The sequence below is a fragment of the Pongo pygmaeus genome, chromosome Y, assembly GCF_028885625.2.
Source record: "Pongo pygmaeus isolate AG05252 chromosome Y, NHGRI_mPonPyg2-v2.0_pri, whole genome shotgun sequence".
In the NCBI taxonomy this organism is placed as follows: domain Eukaryota; kingdom Metazoa; phylum Chordata; class Mammalia; order Primates; family Hominidae; genus Pongo; species Pongo pygmaeus.
Window position 1 is genome coordinate 4332938 of NC_072397.2, and position 22294 is coordinate 4355231.

A 22294-nucleotide genomic window follows, 5' to 3' on the forward strand; every position below is an offset into this window, starting at 1 on the left:
TGAAGAAAAAAACTCACACGATCATCTCAACTGATAAGAAATACAATTTCACAAAATTCAATATCCTTATATATGATAAAAATATTCTACAAACTAGGCACAAATGGAAAGATCTTCAACATAATAAAGGCCATATACGAAAAACACATAACATTGCACCTAGAAAGGACTGACAGCTTTTCTTCTAAGATCAAGACCAAGATAAGGATTTACAGTTTGGAAAACTAAATACAGTTAACATGTCAATATTACCAAAAGTGACCCACAGATTCAATGTAACCTCTATCAAAATACCAACAACAATTTTTGCAGGGTTAAAGAATTCATCTTGGCTGGGCACAGGTGGTTCATGCCTGTAATCTCAGCACTTTGGGAGGCCAAGGTGGGCGGATCATGAGGTCAGGAGATCCAGACCATCCTGGCTAACACGGTGAAATCCCATCTCTACTAAAAATACAAAAATATTAGCTGGATGTGGTGGCACAGGCCTGTAATCCCAGCTACTGGGGAGGCTGAGGCAGGAGAATGGCATGAACCCGGGAGGCAGAGCTTGCAGTGAGCTGAGATTGCACCACTGCGCTCCAGCCTGGGCGACAGAGCGAGACTCCGTCTCAAAAAAAAAAAAATTCATCTTAAGGAAGTTCAATAGAAAAATGATCTTGAAAAACACTACTTGACTTTAAACCATACTATAAGGCTACATACAGTAACCAAAACAGCACGGTACTGCTGTTTTGACACATAGTCAGACCAACTGAGCAGAACAGAAAACACAGAAAGACAGCCACAGACCTACAACTGTCTAATCTTCAATAAAACCGATAAAAATGAGCAATGCAGAAAGGACTCCCTATTCAACTAACGGTGCTGGGTGGAATAACTTGCTAGCCATACACAGAGAATGAAACTGGATCCTTACCTTCCACCATATATAAAAATTAACTCAAAATGGACTAAATATTTAAATGTATGATATCAAACTATAAAAAAAGAAAACCTAGCAAATGCCCTTCTCAACACTTGTTTTGCCAAACAATTTTTAACTTAATGTCCCTAAATGCAGTTGCAACAAAAATGAAAATTGGTAAGTGGGACCCAATTCAGGTATAGAGCTTCAGCACAGCAAAATAAACAAACAAAAACTATCAATAGAGTAAACAGACAAGCTACAAAATGGGATAAATTATTGGTGAACTATGCATCTGACAAAGGTCTAATATCCAGAATCTACAAAGAACTTAACAAATCAACAAGGAAAAAACAAATGACCCCATTAAAAAATGGACAAAGGATATGAAAAGGGTATGTCTACTTAAAGGAGGACATATAATTTGTTTTCTGCTAGGAGAAAAAAAAAAAAACATATAAGTGGTGGCCAAAAAATGTAAAAAATGTGGCTGGGCATGGTGGCTCATGTAACTGCAGCACTTTGGGAGGCCAAAGTGGGCGGGTCACCAGTGGTTGGGAGTTCGAGACCAACCTGACCAACATGGAGAAACCCTGTCTCTACTAAAAATACAAAATTAGCCAGGTGTGGTGGCACATGCCTGTAATTGCAGCTACTCAGGAAGCTGAGGCAGGAGACTAGCTTGAACCAGGGAGGAAGTTACAGTGAGCTGGAGATTGTGCAATTGCACTCCGGTCTGGGCAACAAGAATGAAAGCCCGTCTCAAAAAAAGAAAAAAAAGAAAAAAAAAAAAAGGAAAATGTTCAATCATCACTAATTATCAGAGAATTGCAATCAAAATCACAATAAGATACTACCTCACATTAGTCAGAATGACTACTATTAAAAATAGCCAAAAACAAAAAAAACCCAACACATGCTGGTGAGGCTGTGAAGAAAAGTGAAGGCTTATACACTGTTCATGGGAATATAAATTAGTTTAGCCACTGTGGAAAGCAGTTTGGAGAATTCTCAAAGAACCTAAAATAGAGCTACCATTTGACCTAGCAATCTCATTACTGGGTATCTACCCAGTGGAAAAGAGAGCATTCTACAAAAACAGACATGTACTCCTATATTCATCATCACTGTGCTATTCACAACAGCAAATGTGGCAGGCCAGGTCTCATTAACAGCTGAACAGGCAGGCCTCCATCGCAACTGTTTCAGCACCAACTGAGTGGTTAATTTAAATATTAAAAGCTGAAAGACTCAGTGCCCTCATATAAAGGCTGGAATGTAACAAAAGTCCATCGAGAGTTTTGCCGAGGTCTCTTCTGGGCCTTGAAGGTAACAAGATAACAAATTATTAACAGAATTTGCTTAGGATTAAACGCGTTTTGATTCGGGATCTGAAGAAACTCCCCAGACCTACACAAACAAGTTTTATTTGTGGTCTAAAGAAACTCCCCAAACCTCCATGATTTAGCAGGAAACAGGATAAAAGTCCTCAGCACCTGGACACATCTAGATTAAGTAAATTTACTGAGGCTCCAGAGGAAGGTCTTCAAAACTCAGACCCCTTGGTTATAAATTAGAAGCTGTTAATCACTTATGAGTTTAGATGAATGCACACTACACATTGACATATAACTTAGAAGGTATAAACTCTAGAATACTTTGTAATTTTTGAGTTGTAATTTTCCTGGCTTTTTCCCTGTACCCGGTTACTTCAGAAATAAATGCTCTTCTTTCCCAGTTCATCTGCATCTCATCATTGGGCCATGAGAATAAGCAGCCCAATCATCGGTTTGGTCTGGGAACACAAAGACATAGAATCAACCTAGGTGCTCATCAATGTTGGATTGGGTAAAGAAAATGTGGTACATATGGACAATGGAACACTATGGAGTCAAAAAAAGAACAAAATGATGTCCTTTGCAGCAACATGGATGTAGTTGGTGGCCATAATTCTAAGCGAATTTACTCAGAAACAGAAGACTAAGTGTTGCAGGTTCTCCCTTATAAGTGGGAGATAAACACTGAGTACATATGGACATAAATGTGAACTAGATGTGAGAGGAAAGGAGGTGGGGCATGAGCTAAAAACTACCTATTGTGGGGTACTATGTTCACTTCCTGGGAGTACTAAACCCAAGTGACAAATCTGCACATAAACCCTCTGTCTTTAAAACAGAAGTTGATATTTTAAAAATAAAGAAAGGGCCAGGCGCAGTGGCTCACGCCTGTAATTCCAGTACCTTGGGAGGCACAGGCGGGTGGATCACAAAGTCAGGAGATCGAGACCATCCTGGCTAACACGGTGAAACCCCGTCTCTACTAAAAATACAAAAAATTAGCTAGACGTGGTGGCGGGCACCTGTAGTCCCAGCTACTCAGGAGGCTGAGGCAGGAGAATGGCCTGAACCCAGGAGGCGGAGCTTGCAGTGAGCCGAGATCGCGCCACTTTACTCGAGCCTGGGTGACAGAGCAAGACTCCGTCTCAAGAAAGTAAAATGAACAAAAATGAACACTTCTTAATTTCAAAATTTACTATAATACTACAGCAATCAAAATAGTGTAGTAGTAGCATAAAGACAGACATACGGACCAATAAAAGAGAACACAGAATCAAGACAAAAACTCTTGCATGGTTTTTGACGAGACTGCCGAGACCACTGAGCAGGAGAAAGGTCAGTCTTTTGAATAAATGGGATTGGAAAAACTAGATATTTACATGCAAAAAACCAAAGTTGGTTCTTTATCTTGGATCACATACAAAATTAACTTGAAATAGACCAGAGACTCAAACATAAGAGCTAAAACTATAAAATTGGGAGAACAAGTAAAAATGCTGTGACGTGGTATTCAGCCATGATTTCCTAAACTTCAAAAGAATGTGTCAACAAAGTAAGTAAATAAATTGGACTTCACAAAAATTAAAAATTTATCAAATGACACTATCACCAAAACAGTAAAATTACAATAAACAAAATTGCAGAAAATACTGGTAAAACATTTTAAATCATTGCAAATACTTGTAAATTCTCTTGGGCAATGCCAGTAGGAATTAACATGGTGCAGGCACTGTGCAAAACAATATAGTCGTCCTTTAAAAAGTTCAGCAAGTAATTACCACACAATCCAGCAGTTGTAGAGACTAGAACACGTAATTTACATCAATTTTCAGAGCTGCAATACTCAACACAGTATCTCAAATGTGCATAGATAAACAAAATGTGGTACATACTTAATGGAGTTACTATTCAGTCATAAAAAATAGTAAAATTATACACAGATGAACCTGGCCGAGAAAGCCAGACATGAAAGGACAAATACTTTATGATCCCACTTACATGAGCAACCCAAAATTTGTGAAATGTATTTTGAAAGAATGTGAAAAAGAGATGACCGGGCGCAGTGGCTCATACCTGTAATCCCAGCACTTTGGGGACCAAGGCAGGCAGACCACCTGAGGTCCAGAGTTTGAGACCAACCCGACCAACATGGAGAAACCCTGTCTCTACTAAAAATACAAAATTAGCTGGGTGTGGTGGCGCATGCCTGTAATCCCAGCTACTGGGGAGGCTGAGGCAGGAGAATAGCTTGAAGCCAGGAGGCAGAGGTTGCAGTGAGCTGAGATCACACTATTGCACTCCAGCCTGGGCAACAAGAGCGAAACTCCATCTCAAAAACAAACAACAACAAAAAAACGAAACAGAGATTACTAAGGGTTGGGGAAGAAACTGTAAAAGGAAAATATCTTATTACTAAGCTAAAGGGAAAAGTCCAGCTGGGAACTGCTTAGGACAATCCTGCCTCCCATTCTATTCAAAGCCACCCCGCTGCTCACCAAGATAAATATGTATATCTGATTGCCTCCTTTGGAGAGGCTAATCAGGAACTCAAAACAATACAACCATTTTTTCTCTTACCTACGTCTGACCTGAAGACACCCTCCCCAGAAATGAGTTGTCCCTCATTTCCACACCTAACCAATGGTTCATCTTACATATATTGATTGATGTTTCATGTCTCCCTAAAATGTACAAAACCTAACTACCCTCATCACCTTGGGCATATGTCGACGGGACCTCCTGAGGCTATGTCATGGGTGTGTGTCCTCAATATTGGCAAAATAAAACTTTCTAAATTAAATTAACTGAGACCTCTCTGAGATTTTTGGGGTTCACACTGAGGTAACCAAAGAGGGATTTTGAGTGGAGGTGCCTCTGACCTTTCATCAATCTCCTATTGGTGCTTGGTACCAGCTTGAGCTATCTTTATGCACTACACCAACACGACAATTCGCTGAGGCATGGAAGAAGCCCCTCCAGAGAATCCCTGATCTCCCAAGATTTGTTTGAGATCCGAAGTTTATTTTGCTGTACAACTTTTGTTTTTTTTTTTTTTTTTTGAGTTTCACTTGCTTCTAACACAAGGAAGCCATGCTTTTCTTGCTTCCATGATGATGGAAGGCAGGTAACTCCTTTATGGAGTTTGTGCTCTCTTTCAACAGGGAAGATGAGTTGTTCTTCGTCTTCTTTTTTTTTTTTAACCTACTTCTAGGATGGTATAGTGCAGTTATCAACCTGAGACCCACCCATAAGTAAGTAACTGAACTGTGGTTTGCTTTTGCTAAAGTTAAGATTAACAACCAGCTGGTCTTAATTTCTCCTTAGCATCAGAGCACTCAGTAATCATATAAACTGTGTGATCATTTGTGTTGCTTAACTGTTTTGTTGTTGTTTCTGTTTTTCTTGTTTTTACAGTCTTTTTCCCCACTGGGTTTGATCAACTCTATATGACTTGATCAAATCCAAAGGAAGTTCCAAATTATGGGAAAAAAAGCCTCTGAAGTGACTAAATTCCCACGAGACAGAAAGAGAGAAAAAAAAAAGATGGCACAGTAGGGGAAAAAAAATGGCTAGCAAAAGAAAAAAGAAAAAGAGGAGAACTGTTTTGATTGTCGCTACTATAGGGCTTTATTGATGTAAAAGGCCACCTTTTTGCAAGCCAGGCCAAAAGGACAGAGCAATGGCTGTATTTCTGAAATAGCAGCAGTTTGTCCTATTTGAAATATCATAATGAGATTTTAAAAGATTTTTTTTAAGATGGAATTTTGCTCCTTCACCCAGGCTGGATTGCAGTGGCACAGTCTCGGCTCACTGCAACCTCCGCCTCCTGGTATCAAGTGATTCTCCTGCCTCAGCCTCCTGAGTAGCTGACATTACAGGCACACGACACCATGCCCACCTAATTTTCGTATTTTCAGTAGAGACGGGGTTTCACCATGTTGGTCAGGCTGGTCTTCAACTCCTGACCTCAGGTGATCCGCCTGCCTTGTCCTCCCAAAGTGCTGGGATTACAGACATAAGCCAACATACCAGGCTGCTTGTATACTCTTTAATAAAGAAACAGTGGTACTAGTTTAATAAAAAGTTACATCTTGAATTTAGTAAGATTGCCATAATTTCTAATCTTTTGGCTTCAAGCAGTATAGTCCACAGGTAGTAGGGCTTACTTTAGGAAAGAAATGTTACTGTCTTTGTTTCAAAGTTAAACTATAAACTAACTTCCTCCAAAGTTAGTTTGGCCTACACCCCAGGAATGAACAAGGACAGCGTGGAGGTTAGAAGCAAGATGGTGTCAATTAGGTGAAATCTTTTTCACTGTCTCCATTATAATTTTGCAATGGTGGTCTCATAACTTTAAATAATTACAGTTGTGGTTTTTATAAATAATCTAGCTAAACAATTAAATTTATTTAGTAAATGTAATAGGATAAATACTTGCAGACAAATTTGTCAAAATTTAGAATCTAAAGTTAAATTAAATAACAGATGTTTTATTATTTGTGTATTTTCCAATAAAAAATATATTTGTAGGAAAATATCCATTCTAGAAAAAAGGCTGTCTTTTTAAAAAGGTGAACAATTTTTTGTCTAATTCAAAGCTTAGGTTATGTATAAAACAAAGTAAGACGGACACGATGGCTCACACCTGTAATCCCAGCACTTCGGGAGGCCGAGGCAGGTGGATCACCTGAGTTCAGGAGTTCAAGACCAGCCTGGCCAACACGGTGAAAACCCGTCTCTACTAAAAATACAAAAATTATCGGGGCATGGTAGTGTATATGCCTATAATCCCAGCTACTTGGGAAGCTGAGGCAGGAGAATCGCTTGAAACTGGAAGACAAAGGCTGCAGTGAGCCAAGATTGTGCCATTGCACTCCAGCCTGGACAGCAGAGTGAAACTGTCTCAAATAATAATAAAGTAAAAGGAACCAGCAATTAAAAGAGGTGAAAAGAAATTTTATAAAAATAAAGAGATTTTGTTTTGGTAAGAAAGCTTAAAGAGAAATAATTTCATATCAGAAAGAATCTTGTACGGTAAATTTAGTCCTAAGAAAAACAACTGGTTGTTTAAGAAAGAGGGATGTTCAGAACAAACTACATTCAAGTATATCACGACCCATCTGCATAAGTCACAATAAGAGGATTTATTTAAAAAAAAAAAAACAAAAAAAAACCCAAAAAAACACTTTCATATGATCAAGTTGTCCATGATTAAAGGGAAATTACAATGGTCTTTCTAGAGACTGAGTTTGATGTAAAAAAAAAAAAAAACACTTATACATTAAAGGATTGGTATGTATAACACAAAATTTTCATAAGGGGTTGATTTACTCTTAATAAATTGTAAGAGATTTTAACCCAAAGTTCAACTTCTATTGCATCTTGCTTGTTTTGGTTTTCTATCCCCTTTTAAAAGGCAAAATTAGGCCAGGCGCAGTAGCTCACACCTATAATCACAGCACTTTGGGAGGCTGAGGGGGGCGGATCACGAGGTTAAGAGATCAAGACCATCCTGGCCACCATGGTGAAGCCCCATCTCAGGTGAAAATATAAAAATTAGCTGGGTGTAGTGGTGCATGCCTGTAGTCTCAGCTACTCAACTGGCTGAGGCAGAAAAATTGCTTGAACCTGGGAGGTAGAGGTTGCAGTGAGCTGAGATAGTGCCATCACACTGCAGCCTGGCAACACAGTGAAACTCCATCTCAAACAACACCAACAACAAAGACACATAATAGTAACATTCCCCTTCAATTCATTTTCAGCTCAGATAAGTTTGTTTTTCTTCTGAAATTTTCTTCTGAGGGTTCTGTTTGTTGTGGCCTGACGCTAACAATGTATTCTTTTTTTTTTTCATAATGAGATTTTATTGCTTGAAGATCAGTACAGACATTTCAATTTGTACACAAATCTTAACATACGTAATGAAATTCTAAAAAGCCATGTATTGTAATTCTTTTTTAAAGTTATTCCAGTGACTTTCCAGCTTAAAATTTGGAAGCAAATTTTCCTTAAGAGGCTATCAAGTACCAGTATCTTCACATGTTGGTCAGCTGTTACATATGGCCCACCAGTTCACAACTCAATAGCACGTACACTACATATTTAAATTTGTAATCTTTCACAGCACAGTAACAAAGTTGTTAGGAAAACAGGACTACCACAACCAAAGATGTTACAGAGTGCACACTATTATGACATGGAGAGCCATGACCAAAGAGTGGTTTTCTTTAGGAAACAATTCTACTAAAAAACAACATGGTAATAGAAGTAATTTAAAATGTTCAAGACATTAAATGCAGGACTGACTCCATATTGCCATTTAATATGCTTTGTATTATAGGATATAAAAACTAACCCCCCATCTATGGAATGTTAAGCTGACCCCCGAGACAGTCAGAGCCTCCCATAATTCAATATCCCACACTATTTTTCTGGTTGTACCAAAAAATATACAACCAGCAAATGATTTCACCTCTTTAAAAAAAGCATTTACACTTAAAAAATGGGATGAGGTGGGATTCCCTCCTTCTTAAAAATGTTTCTAGAGCTACTAAAAAACTTGCATTTACAAAATAGTTGATAAAAATATTCCTCTGGATTGTACAAGAAGGGAGACAGGGACCACTGATAAGACATGGTATATGGTTATTAATCAGACTTGGCTTCCTTCTCTCCTGCTTCATCAGAAGCTGGACTCTCCTCAGTTTTCCTTTCCCCGGTTTCTGCAGGTAAATCTTCTTTAGTTTCTTGGTTAGCCACTTCGGCCTGTTTTCTCTTTGCTCCCCTTTTCCCTTTTGTTTGCACTTTTTTGTCTGAAGATTTATCCTTCGCTGCTGCCTTTTTCGGCTTCGCTTCCACTTTTGCAGGAGGTTTAGCTGACAACCGCACCGATCTCCTCTTGGGCTCTTCCTCGGCGGCGCCTTCTGCGGAGCTGACCTTCCTCTTGGGCATCCTGGCGGTGGGGAAGGCGCGTGCCGGGTGCCTGCGGGCTGTGGCGCGCCGAGAGCCTTCGCGAAACTGGGCTGCCTTGCCGCTGCCACTCCTCCCGCCGCCCAAGCTGCTAAGACCCACGGCGGGGGCCACAATGTATTCTTAAGGATCTAAAGAAAATGTTTTTTTCCAACAGAATATTCTGTGACAAGAAGGTCGTTTCTTTTGCCTTTTGGTAACTGGCCTAAAAGAGTTTTTACATTTTATCAAAATAATTCCTATGCCATTATTATTAAGTTTGGTTTGCTTAGGAAAATCTGAGATTAGAAACAAATTTCTTTAAAATTAAGGTTATATGTCCTTGTATCTTGCTGTATGTGCTTTTAAAGTCTGTGATATTGAGTTATAGGGCTTTGACTCCTGGTCTAAAAACACTGGTCTAAAAACAGAGTCCTGCTGAGGCTTAAACACCGAAGCCTCATCTTCAAGCCTGGTAAAAGATGCCAACCAAAATAAACTGCATTCCTGAGAAACAGGTCCAGAAATTAAAGCTATCCAACTCCTCAAGGCCCAAGGACTATTGCAAAAGAGGTATGTGAGATTTTAAGGGACAATTTTGAAAGATAAGAGAAATTCAGTTCCTGTATAAATTAACCACTAATGTCAAAGACCAGCATGTGTGCCCTATGTCAGATTAACAAGGATTTCTTGAAGCGTTAACCAACTCCTTAAGAAAGATTATAAAGGAGTATGAATTTATATCTTAAGATCAAGATGAAAATTTTACAGATTGTTTATAAAATTTTGGATAACAAATTTAACTGGTTTCATGCTGTTTTTATAAGGGCTTATTGTTTGTAAAGTTAAGTATCCTGAATCAAATAATGAAGGTTTTCACCTTTTTTTTATAAAATTCTTGAGTTATCACTCTGGATAAATTAATGATTTATTTTGCAATGACCTCTGATCCTATTTTGTAATATCAAGTGCTTTAAATCTTTAATATCTAACAAATTTTCCAATGTCAAATGATAAATTCTGTCTTTTTCTGACCTAATTAGTCCTTTAAAATATTAATAGGTTCCCTAACATCCAAAATGACATATTTGGCATAAAAATTATACAGGAAGCATTGTCAAATATAAAACAGTACTTGGCTTTCTTGGGGCTGCATTTTTTATGGTGTTCCAAAATTATGGGAAACTCCTATAATTCTGTTATGTGTTAATGCACATTATTAGTAACAATTATAATAGTTATGTTAAATTATTGTGTGCCACAGAGGTAACAAAATTTCTTGTCAATTGTGTCTTTTGACTATGACTGCTCTAAAACTTTTAGTCATCCACAGACAATTGTTGTCTTTATTTGGTCCTCTTTAGAAGGTTGTTCTATAATCAGCTATAAACTCTTAACAGGTGCTCTTGAATGCAAGTTTCTGTTAACTTGGAAACTGTGACATGAGAATACAGAAAAAACTTTAAGGATTCATGGAGAACTGAAATGTTTGTGAATATCAAGCAGAACAGCAATTACCTGCATGGACTAAACTAACAGAATTCGAAGTAATCTTTTAAACTTCTTGCTTAAAATATTGCTGATCCTTTGTTTTTCAGAGTCAAGAAAACTTTCAAGTTAACAATTGAGTACTCTTATGAAGAAAATTTGTAGCAAATTTGTTTCTTTCTATCTGATTTCTCCAAAATTTGAAAACTATTTGAAAGCATTCTTAACAATTATGGCAATATAATTATTTGCATAAGTGAAATAAAAATCTGTTTTCATTGTAAGAGGACACAACGGAAGAAACCGGTTATTTTACCAAGGCTTTGACTGAAACGGTGTGCTTTCCTTTAAGGAGTCAAATGTGACTTATGGAGTCAATAAAATGCCCTTGGGAAATCTGGCCTCATACCTTTGTCTGCATGGTCCCTGCAGAGAGTTACCGTCCTGTAGTAAGTAAAGAACGTCACTTTCAGACAGGCCTAGAAGCCCCAACTTTATCTTGGAAAATCAAGAGTAGAGGAATTCAACCAACTTATAGGTATTAATAGTACAAATCCATGGCTGGGCTCAGCTTTAAAAAAGTCTTAGATGAGACTACGTCTATGAAACAAAGTTCCGTCAAAGCCAATTAAAAAAAGAAGCCTATTGGAAAAATAACTATTCTTGTGGTACTTTATACAAATAATATGACCGAATATAATAAAGAAAATAGATCCTACAATGATTTATCTTTAATGGGAAACCGGAGAAAGAAAAAATATGTTTCAAAAAACGATAGTAAACTTGTTGCTAGAGTCTAGTATTGCCAAATATTTTAAATAATAGGAATAAACCATCCTAGCCATGAAAGATCAGACAAAACCTGACACCAGAGGCTCATTTTCTTCTCAAATGCTTTCTCCAAAAGATTTTTTTTTTTTTAAATGGGAGAAATGTGAAAGGAAAATATCTTGGGTGCGTGAAATCACTATGCTAAAGGGAAAGGTCAAGCTGGGTACTGCTTAGGACAAACCTGCCTCCATTCTATTTAGAGTCACCCCTCTATTTACTGAGCCAAATGTATAACTGATTGCCTCCTTTGGAGAGGCTAATCATAAACTCAAAAGAATACAACCATTTGTCTCTTACCTACCTGTGGCCTGGAAGAACCCTCCCTACTTCGAGTTGTCCCACCTTTCTGGACTGAACCAATGTTCATCTTACGTATGTTGATTAATGTCTTACGTCTCTCTAGAATGTATAAAATCAAACTGTGCTCTCACCACCTTGGGGACATGTCATCAGGACTTCCGGAGGCTGTGAACACATCCTCAACCTTGGCAAAATGTCTTATGTCTCTCTAGAATGTATAAAATCAAATTGTGCTCTGACCATCTTGGGGACATGTCGTCAGGACTTGTGGAGGCTGTGAACACATCCTCAACCTTGGCAAAATAAACTTTCTAAATTATCTGAGACCTGTCTCAGATTTTCATGGTTCATTAACTAATGATGAGTTATTGTTTCATGGGGTCAGAGTTTCAGTTTCAGATGATAAAAAGGTGCTCGAGATGCATAGTGGTTTTGGCTGCGTAATAACATGAATACCCAATGCCACTGAATTTAACAAAAATTGTTAAATCATTACTTTTCTATTTACCATATAATAAAAAATCCTAAAAATATACTATTTTCACAGCAGAATCAGATTCCTGTGATATCAATGTGATGAAAACGTAAAATGAGGTGAGAATTTTAAACATCTTCTGGAGGTAAATGATATTACAAATTATAAATTTGAAACTTTCAACAACATATTTTTCAGCCATAAAACTTTCATTAAGTTTTAAGGAACAGCTTTATAAAAAAGTAAGTCTACATTCTTTCATCTGACATAGTAAAATGCAGTTCGATTTTATAATTTATTTATAATTTCATTTATTTTCTTTTTTTGAGATGAAGTCTCACTCTGTCAACCAGGCTGGAGTGCAGTGGCACAATCTCAGTTCACTGCAACCTCTGCCCCCTCGTTTCAAGTGATTCTCCTCCCTCAGACTTAAGAGCAGCTTGGAATATAGGCACCCGCCACCACACAGGGCTAATTTTTTTATTTTTGTAGAGATGGGTTTTACCATGTTGGCCAGGCTGGTCTTGAACTCCTGACCCCAAGTGATCCGCCTGCCTCAGCCTCCTAACTTGGTGGTTTCACAGGCATGAGCCATTGTGCCTGGCCAAATTTGTAATTTAAAGGGGCCATATTAAGAACAAACAATTCAAACAAATATTTGAGAAATATAATTGTGGTTGCAATGCTTAACTATTAATTTTTTTGAAAAAATTCAAAAACTCCTATTTCTAACAATTCTATTTCTCCTCATTTACTATTAGGTGTTTTACTAACCACTGTCCTGTTTAAGATGTTGTTTTTCAATTTTCTATGTATTTTTGACACATTTCTGTAAATTTCTTCTCAGAGATGACAATTAATAGAGGAAGACTGCTAATGCTTCCAAAGAAAAGTTATCCAGATAAAGTAAAATATGAACATCTTTTCATGGCGGAGTGAATACCTGAACTGACCAGATAATTTTCTTCATATTAAGTATCATTCTGCAAACAGTAAGTAGGCTTAGTTTATCATTAAAATAAAAAATTCCAAAAATAAGGTAGACGTAAAATAGGAACTTTCTCCATTAGCAATGTGTGTTTTATATACTGTAATTTTGCTTACATTTTTAAAAGTTTACTGGGCATGGTGGCTCACACCTGTAATCCCAGCACTTTGGGAGGCTGAGGCAAGGGGATCACCTGAGGTCAGGAGTTCAAGACCAGCCTGACCAACATGGTGAAACCCTGTCTCTACAAAAATACAAAAATTAGTTGGGCATGATGGCAGGTGCCTGTAATTCCAGCTACTCGGGAGGCTGAGGTGGGAGAATCGCTTGAACCCAGGAGATGGAGGCTGCAGTGAGCTGAGATCATACCATTGCATTCCAGCCTGGGCGAGAGAGAATGAGACTCTGTCTCAAAAACAATAAAAAATAATAAAAGTTTAATAATTTATGAGCACTTTAAAAACATACTGTTAACAGTATGTACTAGACAATAATTATGAAAGGAATATGCACTATTAAAAAATAGCAACAATTAAAAAAGGAAGAAAGAAAAACTTACTCTCAATGATTCCTGGAAGGAGGAAGCCTGGTATTGTGCATATTTAGCAATTGTAGTATGAGATCTATTACTTTCACAACGCCAGATTTTCTTTGTTCCAGTGGGATCCCAGTTTTCATCTGCTGGTTGCAGCAACTGTGTCCTCACTTCTACTATATGTTCATTGTTAGCTTCTACCAAAGTTTTGGTAGAGAAAAGTCCAAGATCTTTACAAATAATAAGTTTTGTTAATCAGTAAAGTTGTATTCAGTTCAATTAAAATGTCAAAGTATTTAAAAAAAACTTTATCAGTTTCCCTTAAGAGGGCTCCAAGCCATTAGGTATCAGAGTTACACAGCAGGTCCTTGAAGCTCTGGCTATAACCATCATGTCAGGGTGTAGAGGGTGGCAACATTCATAAACATAATCCGATTTTACTTATATTTAATACTCAGAACTTCTTCAACTATGTAACCTAAATATTGTATGTTGTATAATGATACCAAATTTAAATCTAAAGTAAAAATCCACCACAATATTATGTTTCAAAAACAATAGTAAACCTGTTGCTGGAGTCTAGTATTGCTGAATATTTTTCATAATAGGAATAAACCATCCTAACCATGAAAGATCAGACAAAACCTCACACCGGAGACTCATTTTCTTCTCAAGTGCTTTCTCCAAAAGATTTTTTTTTTTTAATGGGGGAAATAGGAAAGGAAAATATCTTGGGTACCTGAAATCACTATGCTAAAGGGAAAGGTCAAACTGGGTACTGCTTAAGGCAAACCTGCCTCCATTCTATTCAACGTCACTCCTCTATTTACTGAGCTAAATGTTCATCTGTTATCATCTGTATATATCTGTATATGACATCTGTATTATCACTTTCATCAGTGCTAAAGATGCTTGCTCATGCATAAGAGACATAAAATTCAGTGAGAAAGAAAGATAACACACATTAAAGACTCAGAATGCTGGGGAAAAAAAAATCAGTGAGTTTCTGTCAATGTCATAAAAGTTTAAAGATAGTAAAATATATATTCAATCTTGGTTTTAAGCTTACCTAATTTAAGAGCTCCAGCAAGGCCACGTATTACTGTAACAGGGTTTTTTGGATTTGTACAAAATTGATGTAATGGAGGAAAGAAAGCATCACGTTTATTTTCCAACTGTAAAAGCAAAATATTTTGTTAGGTCTCAGATAAATGACAAAATATACCTCAGATTTGTGCCTTTAATAAGATGACTAAATACAATACTTCAAATTTGTGAGTTTTTTCCAATCAATCTGGCTATTTAAAATCTGCAGTGCATCCTAACCTTTGATATGTTGCTACATATCACAGGATTGTATCATTTGTCTTGTCAGGAAAGTGTGGAGGCAATAGCTAAAAAAAAGCCTCTCTTTTAAAAACTACATTTTAAATTTGATTCACTTTAAAACTGTTACCTATCTCTTATATCACACTGATTCATAAAATTCTTTTAAATTAGTTGAGTTGTTCAAAAGTATTTCCCAAGCATATTTTTTGAGTTATCTTCTATTGCTTCTTAAATGAGACAACAGGTAGAAGTGACATTTAAAATTTAAAATCAAACTGTTTTAAAAACTACTAACAAAACTTTTAGAGAATAAGAACCACAACAGGCAAACCTTAAATTTGTATTTATTGCCTCAAAGTTTCAACTGAAAGGCTGATTTTTAGTCTCTCTTCCATGACTCTTCTAATACAATTGTCAATAAATTTCAACTAGGTAAAAAATCAATATTGAACATCTGTCCAAAAAAAGGCCAATATCTCCAAAATCCTCTCTTACAGATCTGTTTCGAGATCATTCTAATTACTGCATCTTCATGTTTTAGGTTAAGATTCTTTAACTTGTGAAGGAGAATGAAAAAGTTGGGTGACACAAACTCTTCAGAAGGAAAAATACATAAAAGTCATTTTGATGAAAGCCACAGCAGCTTTCTTTATCAGATGCTTACGTTGCTAAATAGTAAAAAAGCCACTTAAATTCCAATGGAAATTTTATACCTACATGTATTTATGTAAAACTTTTAAATAACATGTATTCATAATCACTTTTATATCCTCAACCAATTTTTATGAAGCTAGAAAAAAATTCCTTTATTAAGGAAATGTAACATTCAACAGGTATACGTAACTACCAGTGTCAGAATTCAGATTTAGAACCATGTTTACTAAAAGCTGACCCTGGAACAATTATCTTTTGCTACTCTCATATAATCCCAGACAATATTTGAGAAGACCTTAATTTTTCTAGACAAAATCTGTTTGCATACTCAGTGGTCAAGAACCTTTTCTGTCAAAGGCCTATGATAATAAATATTTTTGGCTTTATGGACAACCTAGTCTCTTTTGTAAACTCTGTCAATGTATTGCAAATGCAATCATAAAGACAGTAACTAAATAAGCATAGTTGTGTTCCAATAGAATTTTATTTTCAAATGCAGGTTGGTGGGCAGCATTTAGAGTAAGAGCACCCATTTGTTATGTGCCCTGAAATACAAACATGTTTTTCTGAAATATTAAACTTCTGAGAGTAAAGTCTATGCTCCCTAAGGCAATCTGGCTTGATTTAAAAAATACATCGATTTTCTAAAAGACACATTAGTTGAGACTCTCGATTTATTTATAAGTTACTCAATGGGGACTCACGTAAATACTAGGTGTGGGTGGATTCAACTTGTCCTTTGGCAAGGGTGGGTATGGTGAAGTTGGTGGTCTTGGAGGTGGACATTTATCTAACAAAATGCAGCTATTAGACAAGCCATTTTTACCTAGATTCCTTTAAAAAAAGCAGAAGAAATGTATCAGTTATATATTTATTTTAAAACTAGAAAAAAAAAAGAAAATCTGAATTAAAAGTCAGGCGTAAGGCATTCACAAAAATACAAACAGTGTAAGATATTCAGATCCATTAAATAAAAAATTGAGGACTATTAAATTTCAGCAGATGCGTTATAAAAGCTAAACAAAATATACTACACACAGAGTGCATAAGCTAAACAAAATATACTACACACAGAGTACATAAAGTATTGACAAAATTCCTCGTTATTCATTTTCCAATTTGCTTTCTCATCAAACATTAATATAAACTTAAATTTCTCAACATGTGCCACCATTAAATGTTCTCCATAAAATGATAAAATAGCTGATCAAGAAGTGATTTACATATCCTTAATATCATAGTATATCTCCTTTCTGACATCACATCTTAGTAATTACTTCTAGAATACCATTGTGACAACTTTCAGATCCAGAAAGCTCATTAGTTTCATCCTCAAGACTTGTTTTCTGTGGAATTAGCTAATACTCAATGAGACTCCATTTATTAAAGTTTCACATCTTATAATTTTAAGTGAAGTGTGTAGTTGCTCTGTGTTGTCACACTGTGCATAGTTATTACTTAACAGTATTTGGATTTTTCCTTTAATGAAAGGTATAATATTTGTTAAATTATTGACATAAATTCTTAAAATATGGTAAAATTACTTCCATAATCCAATTCTTCTTTTAGTATGCAAATAAGAAGTATATTCCTAAACCCTTAATATTTTAACAAATTCAGAAAATTGGTAAGCCTTTCAAATTATTCACGCTGTCTCACCTAATTATTAAAATTCTAAAATAATCAATGTATTAAAATATCAAATGAGATCTTAAAAATGTTAATGTTTCAGACAAAAATCTGAAAACTCTGTTTTCGAAAGTAAAAAATACATTACATCAGTAGCCGCATTTATTTCAGAATAAATTATGTTTTTATTTCAATATATAGAATAATAAAAGCTGCAGCAAAAGCTTGTTTAGCTTTATTTTCCTACACAGAAAAAAACTTTCAAGTCATGCCTCTGTGGTTGGACTAATAAAAATGAAACCTTGAAATGCAACATATACACTTAATAGCCCCTAGGGTGTATAACCTTTTTAAACAACTAAAAAGGTCTTATGCATTTTTAAGTTATGAATTAGGTTAGAAATCTGACTTCTCTATTTTTTAAATAAAAAATGTGCAAGTATCTATTAAACATTTACATTTAACTACCTATTACATTCTAAAGTAGTATCTAGATTTCAGTCTCTCTCCACAAGGCATAATGACCCATAAGTTTAGTTATAGATGATACATGTTAAGCTTTTAAACTTAAATACAGAATTGAACCTAATTCATAAACTCCTTAGAATTTCTGTTTTAAACACATAGAATATACTTGGTGAAGAGACAATTCAAGTATTCTCACTATACCAGTACTTAATTGTACTAAATTTGGTGAAGTATTTAATTGTACCAGAAATTTCTTTATGTTAATTTCTTGTAGTATTAAAAATTATTTAAACAACCACCTCCTTAAAAAAAGAGTCTAGGCAGGGTGCGGTGGCTCACACCTGTAAACCCAGCACTTTGAGAGGCAGAGGTGGCGGATGACCTGAGGTTGGGAGTTTGGGACCAGCCTGACTACCATGTAGAAACCCCATCTCTACTAAAAATACAAAATTAGTGGGTGTGGTGGCGGGGGCCTGTAATCCCAGCTACATGGTAGGCTAAGGCGGGAAAATCGCTTGAACTTGGAAGGCAGAGGTTGCAGTGAGCCAAGATAGTGCCATTGCACTCCAGCCTGGGTGACAAGAACAAAACTCTGCCTGAAAAACATAACAAAATAAAACAAAACCAACAACAACAAAACAATGAGACTAACAAATTGGGATTTACTGTAGAATTCTGTCGTTATAATTTCTACAGTCTATAAAAGAAAAAAAAGTGGACAGATACATAGGAAGCTAAAGCAATGGAAAATATAGATACCTAAATTTGAAAAAAGAACAAGATGAGGCATGAGCAAAAGAGTCATGATTCAATCACTGACACACGATATCACTTAATTTATTTGAATCTCAGTTTTCTCCCCAGAATAGACGCTATTATCAACTGACTGAATTGGTGTGCACATAGAAACTATCATTTCTCATTCTGGCTTTTTCTCTACAACTCAGAATAATTTTATTCCCAACTTTAGAATCCATCCTTTTATTCTCTTTCTTTCTGTGATTGTTTTCTTTTTCTTTCTTAATTTCTCTCCTATTTTCTTTTTGGTATGTTACCTTCAATAGCAAAGTGGAAGCTACATTTACTGGAATAGTCTTTCAGCCACAGATACTTACAATATTTTAAAGATACATTATTTACAGCTTTTAAAATTAAAATTATCCATTTCTGGTAAGGTAAAATCCTTTTACCACGTCTAACCCAAAAATAACTCTTTAAGACTGCATTTTACTATAAAGTGATTGTTTATATACACCTCAAAATGAGATAGACGATTAAAATCTATAGTCCCTTAAGAAATATAAAACATATCAATTTATTTAATTTTTATTTTGCAAAAAAAATTATCATCACTACTCCATTACTGCTCCCCAAGGTTGTTGCAACCATAAATTATATAAAAGCAAGAAATTTTGATTTCATCTTAGAAGCTGATCAGTTAATATACATTTAATGGCTGACACACGATGGTTTCTAATAAAATAATCTAAATGCCTGAGAGTCTAATCAACGCTTAGATACAGTCATAGAGAAGAAACATGTAACATCTTAAGATCTCACAGTAGCAGGAAAAGTTATATAAGCATTAGGCAAAAATTGTTCTCAAATTTGAAGTTTAAAAACTTTTTAATAAAATGACCAAAGTAGATTAAAAATAATGTTTAGATTGTCTAGTTATAGGGTATTTATTTTCTGTTAATTTGCATCTAATTTCAGAAAGCTCTTTTATGAATCTAATAAAACCAATATATTATTGTTAAAATTTTGAAGTTTAGTTACTAAAAATATAGAAGTAATACAGTATGTGTTTTTGGCATGGGAAATGACTTTCACTTACATTTTATACTCTTCTATACAGAACATTTATAAGAGTTAAGGTAACTTATTAAGATTTAATTTTATTGTGTTTAAAGTCTATGTCAGGTTTGTTTTTTAGGTAGTACAAACGCTGTAAAACTGACCATGATAATGATTGCACACATCTGGTAATCTGCTAAAACCAAATGAACTATAAACACTAAATGACCAAACCATATAGTATGTAAATTATATCTCAATAAAGCTGTTTTTTCAAAAAGGTAGATTAGGCTCTTTGGGGGAATCAATGTGTTGGCTTAATATCAAAGAAAGTGTTCCTGATTCTTTTTTGTGGGAAGGGAATGAAAACCAATTTTTAAACAAACATGTAAACCTCCATTGCTTAAAAAAAGAAGCCCAATATAGCAAGTCTTACTAGACTGGCTGATAGTCTATCATTGCTGGCATTCTCCCTGCATTTCTTGTCTCTCCTGGAAACTATATCACTTCTAGAGTCTGACAAAATGTTTTCTCAAATGTAAGCAAAGACTAGCCTTAATAATCAGTAAGGCCTATTCCTACTCTTAACATTCTACAGCTCTAACTAAAAAGGAAACAAACAATAGGATATTCCAGGCTTTGCTGTTCCCTATGTAAGGACTTCCCCTATTCTCTTTCAATTCCCAGAATGAGGTCTATCACACAGAAATTGACAATCCTAACAACCAATAAAAGTTTGTAACACTAAACAAAGACATAATCTCACAGATAAAGCAGTTAACAGAAAAATGTTTTCCATATTTAATACAGTGATAAGATAAAACCACAGTGTTTCCACAATGACCGAATAGGAACAGTTCCAGTCTGCAGCTCCCTGCGAGAACAACACAGAAGGAGGGTGATTTCTACATTTCCAACTGAGGTACCCAGTTCATCTCACTGGGACTGGTAAGACAGTGGATGCAGCCCACAGAGGGCAAACAGAAGCAGGGTGGGGGCACCACCCCACTCAGGAAGTGCAAAGAGCCCAGGGACCTCCCTCCCTCAGCCAAGGGAAGCCATGAGGGACTGTGCTACCTGGCCTGGATATTATAATTTTACCAGTTTTTGCAATCCGCAGATCAGGAGATTCCCTCATGTGCCTATACCATGAGGCTCCTGGGTTTCAAGCACAAAACTGAGCGGCTGTTTGGGCAGACACTGAGCTAGTTGCAGGAGTTTTCTTCGCACCCCACTGGTGCCCAAAACTCAAGAGAAACAGAACCATTCACTCCACTGGAAAAGGAGCTGAAGCCAGGCAGCCAAGTAGTCTCACTCAGCAATGCCCAGCAAACTAAGATCTACTGGCTTGAAATTCTCACTGCCAGCACAGCAGTCTGAAGTCAACCTGGGAATGACTGAGCTTGGTACAGGGAGAGGCATCTGCTTTACTGGGGCTTCAGCAGGCAGTTTTCCCTTTGGCAGTGCTAAGGAGGCCAGGCGGTTTGGATTGGGTGGAATTCATCAGAGCGCAGCCAAGAGGCTGGGGCCAGACTGCCTCTCAAGATTCCTCCTCATTGGGTAGGGCATCTCTGAAAGAGAGGCAGCTGCCCCACTCAGGGACTTTCAGATAAAACTCTCATCTCCCTGGGACAGAACACCTGGGGGAAGGGGTGGCTGCAGGCACAGCTTCAGCGGGCTTAAACTTTCATGTCTGACAGCTCTGAAGAGAGCAGTTGATCCTGACAAAAAGGATTCTCCCAGCATAAGGCTTAAGCACTGCTATATGACAAACTGCCTCCTCAGGTGAGGCCCTGACACCCATGCCTCCTGACTGGGAGAGACCTCCCGAATAGGGGTCAACAGACACCTCACACAGGACTGATCCAGCTGGCATCAAGCCAGTGACCCTCTGGGACGAAGGCAGCAATCTTTGCTGTTCTGTGGCCTGCACCTGATACCCAGGCAAAAAGGGTCTGGAGTGAATCTCCAGAACACTGCAGAAGATGGGCCTGTTAGAAGAAAAACCAACAAAGAGCAAGAACACCATCAATAAAAAGGACTTCCACACAAAAGCCCCATCCAAAGGTCATCAGCCTTAAAGATCAAAGGTAGATAAGTCCACGAAGATGAGGAAAAACCAGTGCAAAAATGCTGAAAATTCTAAAAACCAGAATGCCTGTTCTCTCCAAAGGATCACAACTCTTCTCCAGCAAGGGCACAAAACTGGACGGAAAATGAGACTGACAATTTGACAGAAGTAGGCTTTGGAAGGTGGTTAATAACAAACTCATCTGAGCTAAAGGAGCATGTTCTAACCCAATGCAGGGAAGAACCTTAATAAAAGATTACAGGAAATGCTAACTAGAATAACCAGTTTACAGACGAACATAAATGACCTGATGGAGCTGAAAAACACAGCATGAGAACTCTGTGAAGCATACAGAAGAATCAATAGCTGAATTGATCAATTGAAAGAAAGATATCAGAGACTGAAGATCAACTTACTGAAATAGGAGTGAAGACACTATTAGATAAAAAAGAATAAAAAGGAATGAACAAAGCCTCAAAAAAAAATGGGACTATGTGAAAAGACCAAACCTATGATTGACTGGTGTAGCTGGGATTG

The 22294-nt window shown here is 36.6% G+C and overlaps 2 protein-coding genes across 21 annotated transcripts in view; both read right to left on the reverse strand.

The window, feature by feature from the left end:
* The window catches only part of UTY (ubiquitously transcribed tetratricopeptide repeat containing, Y-linked), a 234468-nt gene that overhangs the window by 65805 nt on the left and 146369 nt on the right, over window positions 1-22294 (reverse strand). For 15 of the 20 annotated variants that reach the window (XM_063660969.1, XM_063660967.1, XM_054473301.2 and 12 more), the window contains 3 exons: window positions 16497-16626; window positions 14879-14984; window positions 13834-14039 (listed from right to left, as the gene is read on the reverse strand). In XM_063660969.1, coding sequence (XP_063517039.1) covers window positions 13834-14039; window positions 14879-14984; window positions 16497-16626 — 442 coding nt within the window. Of the gene's footprint in view, window positions 1-13402; window positions 13658-13833; window positions 14040-14878; window positions 14985-16496; window positions 16627-22294 lie in introns of those variants that run through there. The other 5 variants (XM_054473302.2, XM_063660972.1, XM_063660971.1 and 2 more) reach the window with 1 other exon arrangement.
* Window positions 8085-10093, reverse strand: LOC129025662 (non-histone chromosomal protein HMG-14-like). Its single transcript, XM_054473308.2, has one exon. It carries the CDS (start codon window positions 9193-9195, stop codon window positions 8893-8895), a length of 303 nt encoding a protein of 100 aa, XP_054329283.1. The 5' UTR covers window positions 9196-10093; the 3' UTR covers window positions 8085-8892.